This window comes from Haematobia irritans, chromosome 3, assembly GCF_050003625.1.
Source record: "Haematobia irritans isolate KBUSLIRL chromosome 3, ASM5000362v1, whole genome shotgun sequence".
Classification (NCBI taxonomy): Eukaryota; Metazoa; Arthropoda; class Insecta; order Diptera; family Muscidae; genus Haematobia; species Haematobia irritans.
Window position 1 is genome coordinate 68,554,959 of NC_134399.1, and position 11,665 is coordinate 68,566,623.

Sequence of the window (11,665 nt, forward strand, 5' to 3'; positions counted from 1 at the left end):
ATCATTGTGCTCGAGTAAAACACAATTGTTTAGATGTTTATTTTTTTTGATTAAAGATTTATAAATTCTTATAAACTCTGCCAGCATTTAAAAGTTCCGTTTCATACTCATCGCTACCACAGACTCGTAAGTGACACTATAACAATCGCCAACTGTGATGGGGGAAGCATATGAAAAAGTATGAAATGTACATGAAAGTATTTTGCCATCACTATTGTTACAAGAGCCATTTTATATTTTGTGAAACGCCAAGCGCAACTAGTTATTATAATTTATTTAAATAAAAACGATAATAAAGTGCTGAAAACATAGTTATTTCGCTTAAAATTGTTAAAGGTATATTGGTGAACAATTTACTCCATTTGGAAATTCGGAAATTGGGCATTTCCAATTACCCTACCAATATTTTTTGAATTTGACGGCACTTCTGAGAATCCCCACCACGTCAAAAACAATCTATACGACGTCCAAAACTCGTCGGTAAAGCGCCATCACTATTGAGAAGTTCTACCACGCCAAGTTACTACAAAAAAGTTTCGCATGAGGGCAATTATTAGGTGCCTTTTTAGATAAATTTAGAACGACTATTGAGAAGTTCTACCACGCCAAGTTACTACAAAAAAGTTTCGCATGAGGGCAATTATTAGGTGCCTTTTTAGATAAATTTAGAACGACGCCAATATGAGCCCCTTCAAACAATCAGAAAAAGTGCATTTTAACATAGTTGTAAAAGAATCATTGTGGTCAAGTAAAACACAAAGCATATTAAGGAACCAAAAGTAGTTTATGGTATATTTTTGCACTGTACTATACTTACAAGCTCCTAAAGGTTGAATTACACACCATGCGTCAATCCGTGCGTTGATGGAAGGGTTGATTTTTTTCTGTTTGCGGCAGACTATTCTAGCTTTTGATTTCAAAGAGAAATTTCAACTCTTCAATCATCGGTCGCATTGTACGCATTGAACGCATGGTATGTAATTCTACCTTAATTACAATCACCAAACATTTTGTTTGCTTTAATGACTCAATTTGATAAATATTCAGATTTTTGGGCAAATGCTATAGATATTCATAAAATATTATTTTAATTGTGTTACGATAGCTCCTAAGTTGCCTTTTTTGTTTGTTTCAGCCAAGCTAAAACATGTTTTAGTGTAATCGAGCTTAAAAAATTGCAGACAATATTTGCTATTTCGGCAAACAGTGACTGCTTTCCCTTTTTCCGCAGACTTTCTGCTATCCCTACTAAAAAATTTTTCTTTGGGTGTACACAAGTACTTTAATGCTTAATTTCATACTCTGCACCACTGTGTGGAGCGGGGCATTGTAAGTTAGTACATATGTTTTAAACACCCATACACACAAAAAAAATATTTTTGTCTTCAATCACGAAATTAATTGATCCAATTTATTTTTACTTGAAATGACTTCAATCACAGAAATGATAGTATCAATTAAAAAATTAATTGCTACTATTAATTTTTGTGATTGATTTTTGTTTCAATTAAAAAATTTGTTGAACCAATTACAGTTTTAATTGAATATTTTTTAAACCTCAACTTTAATTGGGAAAATGTTCATGTTTTTTTTCTGTGTAAGCAGATAAGACAGACATATTGTGTCTTTGGCAATATTGCTTAAGGCAATATTGAAACCAAAGAGTAGGTCGCAATTTAAGACCTATAGGCTTCAAATTTGGCACAGATATGTGTTTGAATTATGATTTTGTAAGAAATCGGTTCTGTTTTAGATATAGTTCCCATGTATATCGTTCGATACATTTTTTATTCTGATTTAATTAAAAATTTTCACAAGTGCTACAACTGTCAGTGTCGTCAAGAATGCCGAATTTGGTTCAGATTAAGATATAGAGTCCACATATACTAGAATTGACATTCTAGCTACAATGTACCCTTAAATCGGTTCAGAGTTAAGCATGGCTCCCATATATGTCTTTCGCCCGAATTAGACTCATATGACCAAAGTTTCACTTTCAATTTTACAGAGATAGTAGCCCCGTCCGGGGCCTGCGTACACCGCGCCTCACTGTTGGGAATTGGTATTTCAAATTTCTTGTCCATAAGGGGTTTCAATAGAGTGTAATCCACTGAGTTTGGCACATTTGGTATTATTTTGAGAACCGCATTGCGCCCGGATGTTTCTTCGGCCTCGCGATAGCACGCACAACCGAACAGCCTCTTCTTACTGTTTCGCCAATACAAAATGTAAATTGTAAGAAAATGACTGCCGTCCTTTGACGAGCCCATGTAAAATTCTGATCCGATTTTGCACCACTTCCGGATTCTTTGCAGTATATGACTAGTTCTGTCTTTACAGGACCATTCTCCTTCGCCCATTTCTCAGTCATCGGGAGAACTCTCTTCACATACCATTGAATGTTTAGTTTTTCGACAATTTGTCAGTCATCCGGAGGTCTCTCTTCACATACCTATGAACGTTTCCTTTTTATGGTGGCTGCGGGTTTTCAAACAATTATTATCGATAGAATATATTCGCTTACTAACCGATAGTCGCAAATGTCGAAATACCCAGTTTCCACTATTTCCCATCGATAGTTTTTTTTTTTTCAATTTTATAGGATTGAACTAAGAAATTGCAAATTTAAATACAAAGTACTGACGAAACACTGAAAACATTTTGCTAAAATTCACCAATGGTTAATTGCTTATAATAGTAATACGGATTATCGAAATTTCTTAATAAACACAAAGTCTGTCTTCTCTTAATTTTTAGAAAATCGTTTTCAAAAAGTTTTCAAATTTAAAAAAGTCAATTTCTCATTACAATCCCAAGCTATTAAAATTCTAAGTGCTTTTTGAGCTCTTGGTTCATTTTTATACCCTAAACCACATAGTGGTCAGGGTATAATAAGTTTGATCTGCCAAACAATGTGCCTACCAGAAATATTGATTTTAGACCCCATAAAATATATACCGATCGACTCAGAATCACCTCCTGAGTCGATCTAGCGCTTGGTGTCCGTCCGTCCGTCTGTCCATGTATTTGTTGTTCACAGGATTCCGGTCGCAATTATTAACCGATTTTGATGAAATTTGGTACAGGGAGTTTTTTGGGCACAAGGACGAACGCTATTGGAATTTGGAAGAAATCGGATCAAATTTAGATATAGCTCCCATATATATGTATCGCCCGATTTCGACAAATGGGGTCACGTTGCGCGTTTTTTCAAGCGGATCGTCACCAAATTTGGCAAAAGGCAATCTTTTCCATCGCCCTTCAAGTCTGCAAAATTTCATCCAAATCGGTTCAGATTTAGATATAGCTCTCATATATATGTATCGCCCGATTTTCCCAAATTTGGCCACAAAACCTTTATTTATCAACCGATCTTACTCAAAGTTGGCTAAATATAATCTTCTATAGCACTAACTATATGTGCAAAAAATCATCGAAATCGGTTCAGATTTAGCTATAGCTCCCATATATGTGCCGCCCGGTTTTTCTAAATTTGGCCATAAAAGCCTTATTTATCAACCGATCTTACCCAAATTTGGCTAAATGTAGTCTTCTATAGCACTAACTATATGTGCAAAAAATCATTGAAATCGGTTCAGATTTAGATATAGCTCCCATATATATGTATAGCCCGATTTTCCCAAATTTGGCCATAGAACCCTTATTTATTAACCGATCTTACTAAAAGTTGGCTAGATCCAGTCCTCTACAGTACTAACTATATGTGCAAAATTTCATCGAAATCGGTTCAGATGTAGATATAGCTCCCATATATATATCACCCGATTTTAAAATATTCGCCCCTAATAACCTTATGTTTGACCATACAGGCATCATTTCTTAACTGATCTTACTCAAATCTTGCACAAGGTAACCTTTTGTGGTATTAATCAAACCCGCAAAATATTATGCAAATTGGTTCAGATTTAGATATAGCTTCCATATATATGCATCGCTCCATTTTCCCAAATTTGGCCATAGTACTCTTATATATTAACCAATGTTACTCAAATTTCAAATTTTGATGTACTAGCCGATCGTACTAATACGTACTTGTAGCTCTTACATAAGAATATTGCTCGATTTTTACAAATTTGTATTTATTACCCACACTAATTTAACGATTTTCTCGTTGGGCTCAACAAAAAAGATTACTAATTTGGGTAGAATTCTACCAACTGTGGCAACCGTGGTTGTAATACAGATTTATATTCTAAGTTATATACGCATATTCATATTTTAAGATAATAAAGTACTTAGAACCATTTTTGTTTTGTAATTTTTTTTAAATTTAACGAAAAATATAGTAGGGAAAATTGTTTGGGAATGTAGGGAACTTTTTTTGTCCTTGTAGGGTAAACCGAACATTTTCCGTGGCAACATTGACTATGAGCTATAGTCGGATTGACACAAAGCACCCATAGACATTTACCCCTTTATTTTCTTAAATATGCAACTGCGGTTTATCTCCCAGACCTATATGTTACCCAAAAATGCTTATGATTACTAATTCTGTAATGGTGGTTTAGGGTATGATATAGTCGGCCCCGCCCGACTTTCTACTTTACTTACTTGTTGAAAATCAATTGTTCAAACTTTTATTTAGATGAGAAGTAAATATAATATACGGTTAATATTACATACAATTAAATAAACATATTAATAATTTTTATCCAGAATATGGAATTTTTCAATATAAGAACATTAAACGGCTGAAGTACAATTTTTTTCAGCTTGAATCCCGAATTTATTTGAAAGTACCAGTACATATTAATAATTTTTAACCAGAATATGGAATTTTTCAATATAAGAACATTAAACGGCTGAAGTGTAATTTTTTTCAGCTTGAATCCCGAATTGATTTGAAAGTACCAGTAACCCAATGACATGACCAACCAATTCAAATATTGCCATAATATCCCATTACATATATGAATGTTCAACATGAAATGGGAATATGTTTTTCCACCCACATAAATATACAAGTAAATATAGGAAAATGTGAAGAAGTGTATATGAAAATATGGAGATGGGTTACAAATTCCTAATAATATGTGCTGTGCCGCTTGTCCACATATATGACATTTCAATTGATTTCCTGAAAATCCACTTGAAAAATTAGATCATGTGCCACATATTTAATTTGAATCAAAGATAGGCCTATATATCAACTTTTGAAGGTTGTATATATATATATATATATATATATATATATAACTTGTATGTTTCAAGCATCATTTTGAACTGCCATAAAGGGATTGCATGTACGTATGTAGTTAGAGTCCCACAACATGTAACACAATATTGTAAGCTAGCGATATAACTCCAAAATCATCGGCCCTTTTTCTATGTTAATGTCATACCCGTAGCTAAAGACTCACGTATGTATCTCCTTTTTCAACACCAACGTAGATATACTTAGGAGTCTTGCTTATACCTGCGGCAGCCACATGAAAATCGTTAATCATTGGTGATGTCGTTAGGCGATCATGGGCAAGGGAAGCGTTCGTTACTAGACGTTAAGAATGAGGTTCAAGGAATGAACGAGCGTGCACACAAACACTGACTCTCAAAAAAGAACTAAAAATAACAGAGACATAAATTAAGGCAACAATGGTTTGTTTTGCTCGCTTACTTTGGATGCTGGCTCGAATGTGTATTTGGAGTGGGATATCAATGCAGATTAACAAGAGAATCCATAACCAATTTTTATTATTTTGTGGTATGTTAAGGCCGAAACTAAGTTGGATGGACTGATTTGTTTACTTTTTCGGTTTTTGGAAGCATATTCGCTGACAAAGGAAATTGGGTTTTATGAACATTCATTCATTTTATGATCCAAGTAAAATTTCTTCCAGCTAACCTGTAAGAACGAACCTTATCACATAAGTTCAACCGGGGAGAATTTTAATTAGCTTCCTGCAAAGGATCGCATACAATAATTTCTTCCTGGAGTCAATAACTCTCAACCGTATTACCTCCCAGCAAAGAAAAGCGTCGCCAAAAAAGTGAATATGTTCTTTTTGGATCCGGAAGTGGTGCAACATTTGGCGCAGAAGCGATGGATTTAACATTGGCTTGTCATAGGATGGATGTCCACCATTCCAACAGCCGTTGCACTGAATTTGAATCACTTTTTAGGGTGTGATCTGAATTCAATGTTTGGATGTGAATTAAAAAATTTATGATATTTTACCAAATAAATAATTGTTATATTTTTTATGATTTTTAATGCATTCTATCGCTTGTCTGACCCGTTTGACCTCGAAAATTCGCAATTTTTCTAGAATGCATTTAGCATTTTTATCGACGAAATTTGAATAATTTGTACAATTTTATTAATTTTACTCCGTTTTTAATCTATTTGGAACAAAAAAAGTTAAAATTACCTATTAAAAATATGAAAAAATCGAGTTATAAAAAAATTGTATTATTTATTTTATTTATTCATTATTTATTACAATTCTAAGAACTATAATAAACATTAAAGCATTTGTAGCTAACAAAGGCTATCGGCTTTGAAAAATTGTTTTAAAAGAACTTCCTCTGTAGTTAAAATAAAGAACATCTTTGGGAAGGCATTTTTGGAAGTGCTCCTAAAGTTGTGCCTTTAGAAAAATTTTTTCTGGGTTATGGAGTGCAGTGTTATGGTTCATAATTTGTAAAAAGTGACAAAAAAAAGTGTCACCAGTCATTAAATGTGACATGCTCATTAAAATAAATTTGCACACATTTTCAAATGCAATATCGTGCGTTATTAAATTCTGAAATCAGTTTTTTTTTAATTTAGATCCTCATTTACCTATCGAAAACCACTCTTTGAAATTTAATATTCAGGACATTCAATTGGTTTATCTAATATAAAAAAATGTATGTGCATACTTTTAGGCGGTACGCGTGACCGCGAAAACATAATAGTAAAAAAGAAAAAAATACTCATAAATTTAATATGTGACACGTAAACTCGATTATTTGTTAAGAAGCCGATCATTTCAGTAATCTTATGTTAACTAGATTAAAATGTACAAAAAATATTACAGTATAAATGTAAATATATATTTGGCATTTTTGCCACTAAAGGGGCACAACGGCAACACTGGTGGAGAGGACCTAAATAGGATACTGTCCGCTTAGGTCACATTGTTTTGAATGTTAACCACACAACTTTTAAATTTAAAAATTAAAAATTAATTGATCCAATTAATTTCTTAATTGAAATTGCGAAATTTGTAGCATCACTCACAGAATTATTCAGAAACAAAAAATATACTTCATTAACAATTAAATTAAATTCTTCGACACTTTCAATTAATTTTTACTTGACTAAAATTTAATTAATTTTGATCACATCTCAATTAATTTTTTTTTATTGAGGCCAAAATATTTTTATCAATCAATTTCAATTAATGTTTTAATTGATTCAATTAAAAATCTAACTATTTTCAATCACTTTCTTAACTGACTTTTGATAGATTCAATTAAAATTTTATTTTAAAAAATCCAATCATGTTTTAACTGACTTAGTCCTCCGAGTTTCAATCAATTTTTTAATCGAAGTTTCAATCAATTTAAATCGAATTTTGATCAAATCGGCTCAGGTTTGAATATAGTTTCCAGAAAATGTAAATGATTTCGGATTGAGAAGGCAGTACTGGACTCCTCAAAATCAAGTGTTCAATCGCAGTCTATTCATTGAGTTATAATCATAATTTGGGTCGTAGTTTCATTCAAATCGATTTACACTTTAGCAAGAATGTTAAAATATACGACTATTTTTAGTGCCCAGAAAAGTAAATCTGTATGGTCCCATCATTCAAACTTTGAAATTAAAGAAGAGTTACGGTGCACTCATTGATACGAGAAAAATTTGACCTTGTCCCTTTTGTTATTATATATTTATGGTACACATGAAATGCGCGTTCAAAGATATATTTGTCATTATACACTGTATTTGGAAATAACATAAAAACGTGATAAGTTTCTTAAAATCCTAATGGATTCCCAAAAATCTTCCTATGTATACAAAATACGTATGATTTTCTCAAACGATTTTGAACAGATTTTAAAACATTGCAGAAAAGGCATCCCCATCTGGCTAAGTCCCCTACCTGGATACACATATACTAACAAGGCAGCCCATAAGTAAGGTCAAATTCATTTTAGTGAAAAAAATCTAAAATTGAAAATTCATAACAATACAAACCAATTAAACCAATCTCCTATAGAGAGAGACATAGAATGAAAGGCGTGCTCCGGAGATAACATTGAAGATTATATCCAACGGTTTTTATTTTGTACACAACACATACAGAGAGGAAAGTGGCATAAAAACCGGTAACTCTGCATGGAGCCAAAAGCAAGCACAGCGATGGACAGAAAACGGTTGGTACACCTACAAATCAGTTCCAAAAGGAAAACTTCTATGGACCAATACCTGTTTATGGTGGGCAAAGATTGTATACACTTCACTACCACCATACAATTTCCAGCAACGACTGATGGTATTATGCACTCACCATAGAATATACCTGAAAACCAATCCATTCTTAGAATACCACCAAAGCCTTAACATTGACAAGAGTGTGAGAAGTCTCCACTGTGTGCTCTTCTTTAACACTTAAGCCTGTCTCTCTTTAGAGGTTTTTAGCTAAACACCACAAACCTAGCCTGCCACAAAATCAGTTTTATTTAATCTCTTGAATCGTTCGGTTGTACGACGGAAATAAATGTAGCAAAAATGAGTGTTGAATGTGTGGCAAGTACATATTCTTCACAAGACATGGATATCAGTTCAAGTTTTACCAATAAAACATTGCAAGATTATGAAGTTATATCGGTTATTGGCAATGGCGCATTCGGTACATGCTTCAAAGTTCGAGACAAGGATACCGGGGCATTATATGCTTGGAAAGGCATGGATTACGATGAACTAAGTGAAATTCAAAAGGAATCGCTCATTTCGGAAATACGCGTGTTACGACAGTTACAACATCCCAATATTGTGCAATACTATCATCATTTGGTCAATCATGAAGCTAAGTCTATTTTCATTGTAATGGAATGTTGCGAAGGAGGTGATTTGTCACAGTTAATTGCAAAGGCTAAAGCGGAAAACAAGCGCTTTGAAGAACGTTATATATGGCGAATTCTTTTTCAACTCTGCCGAGCTCTCCAAGTTTGCCACAACAAAATAAAGGATGGCACAATTTTACATCGTGATATAAAACCGGCAAATATTTTCTTGGATATGGAAGGCAATGCTAAACTGGGCGATTTTGGATTAGCCCGTATGCTGCGTCGTAATGAATCGTTTGCTGAGACGTTTGTTGGTACACCATACTACATGAGTCCCGAAATAGTAAAAGGATCCAAATACGATCGTAAATCTGATGTTTGGGCTCTGGGTTGTTTGATATATGAATTGTGTGCACTTCGCCCTCCATTCAAAGGTAAAGAATTTCCCCAGCTTTCAGCTAATATTTCCAATGGAAAATTCAATAGTATCCCTGCAATATATTCCAAAGATTTACAAGAAATAATAGCATATATGTTGGAAGTGGAACATGAACAGAGGCCAAGCATTGAAGTCATTTCGAGACATCCAATTTTGGTACGAAACATTAATGACTTGGGTAATCAGTTTCCCCGTTTAATTGACATGGATACAAATGAACAAGATTTCTATGTAACTACGAATGATCCTGAAGTTCGTTGCAAATTGGAATACAGTCCATTGCGTGACTTTTCCAGTACCATGTTCTCAGAGCAAAACAGTTTTCACGAGGGATATGGTCAACGTCGTTTAAGTATTACTGGGGTGTTCACTCCCGATTTGAGGGCAGAACTCTTCTATTCAGCGAAACGTAAAATTTTTCCAATGAATCCCAAATTGCAATTATCCGATCCGGAATTATATGAAACTATACGTCGTGAAGAATATGCCACAATAGACGATACTACAAAACCTCTAGCGAAACAGTTAAACAATGCAACTGTACAAGAAATTTCTCCTGATATCCTAACTCGTGATATTTTCGATTGCGTTCTTCAAGAAAGATTACATGCAATACGTGCTCAAGAATCGCTTTTGCGGCAAAGAGAAGATAGTTTAAACGTAAGGGAACAACAATTGAATGATAAAGAGAAACGTTTAATAGCATTCGAACAAAGTTTGGTATCAAAATATAAAGCTGTAATTGATGAACAAATTGTAAAATCAAATACCTGCAATCGACCATTACCGGGTATAGGAGAAAGATCACGTATGCCATTACCTGAAGTAAGAGATAAAGTGGAAATGCCACCTCCCATACCGCCGAGGAAACCTTTAAAGCACGATGAAACATATTGTACAATTGAACCAAATGATAGTTCCTTACTTCACCAGCCTACGGTTGCCAAATTAGATTTGGCTGCTTTACCCGCACCGAAAGCTTTCCCTGCCTTACGAAAAGTCACCTTCCAATCTCCTAAGAAGTTTATAACTTATGACATAGATTCCAAGCCAAGTAAAATCTCAGCTCTATCTAATACAAATCAAATGCAAACAAGTGTATCTAGCAAGGGAAGCGATGATTCCACCGAGAGTACGTCCAGTGCTTCTAACTCCGGCTCATCAACTCATCGTCGTAAATCGATTCTTTCTATCTTCGGGTTAAGCCGAAATAATAAAGATGTCAACAACCAAACGAACAAGACACAGCCACCAGTTCAAGCACCTACCAAACACAATACTCAAGAATGTATAGTGTCACCACCAACTAAGGAAGAAAGAGTTCTTTCAAAATGTGAAACAGCCGAATTAACCAATATTTGGACCAAGGAACATAAACGAGCAGCATTCGAAATGCTAGCTGCAATGAATGCTTCTGGTACCAATAATGTGGCAATTGCTCCTCGTCATAAAACACGTCAATCGGTGCGAGAACGTAGTACCCTACAACGTAATCGTATGCGACGTTCTCTTATTGCAGATCATCACCATCGCACAATAAGTACCCGAGAAAATATTGTCCTTTAGAATATAATTGGTATATATTTTAAGATTATATTCTTTTAAGGAAGTAAAAATTGAACTGTTGTGATTTGGAAATTATTCCCTATGTAATTTGTTAAAGCTCCACTAGTTAATACAGTGATAGAAGTACAAATTAATGTAAGAATATAGTGTAATAAAATTATATATATATTTTTAAAATCATTCCAGACTTAAATTTAATGGGAACATAATCGCTTGTATTTCGATATTCAACATAATTGAAAACAAATCCATACAGTCGGGTGGAACACAGAGATTGTCAATTGTAGAATGTGACGTATTTGACACATATTTTCTATGTACAATGCTTTGTCATAAAAGTCGTACACTTCCGTCGAAAAGTTGTTTTTGGTTATCATGTAGCAAATCCCAAATTTTTAATGAAAAATCGTGGAATATGCGTCCATTCCAGCATTCTCTCGAAAATAATATGGAAAATACATCAATCAGTTTCATACGTATAGATAAGATTACCACAGTGATAACATTCCTGTACAATTTAGAAGGTATTACAAGGTATCAAAATTTACGCAAATGCGCCAAGCTCCCGACAATAATTCTGCTCGAAACCCACATGCACGATACTTCACTCTAATGAAAATTAGTTGAATTTAGTTAAATTATATC

The 11,665-nt window shown here is 34.0% G+C and overlaps 1 protein-coding gene across 1 annotated transcript; it reads left to right on the forward strand.

The window, feature by feature from the left end:
* Positions 1–8,688: 8,688 nt before the first annotated feature.
* Positions 8,689–11,197, forward strand: Nek2. The gene has a single exon (XM_075301317.1). It carries the CDS (start codon positions 8,738–8,740, stop codon positions 11,018–11,020), a length of 2,283 nt encoding a protein of 760 aa, XP_075157432.1. The 5' UTR covers positions 8,689–8,737; the 3' UTR covers positions 11,021–11,197.
* Positions 11,198–11,665: the final 468 nt, after the last annotated feature.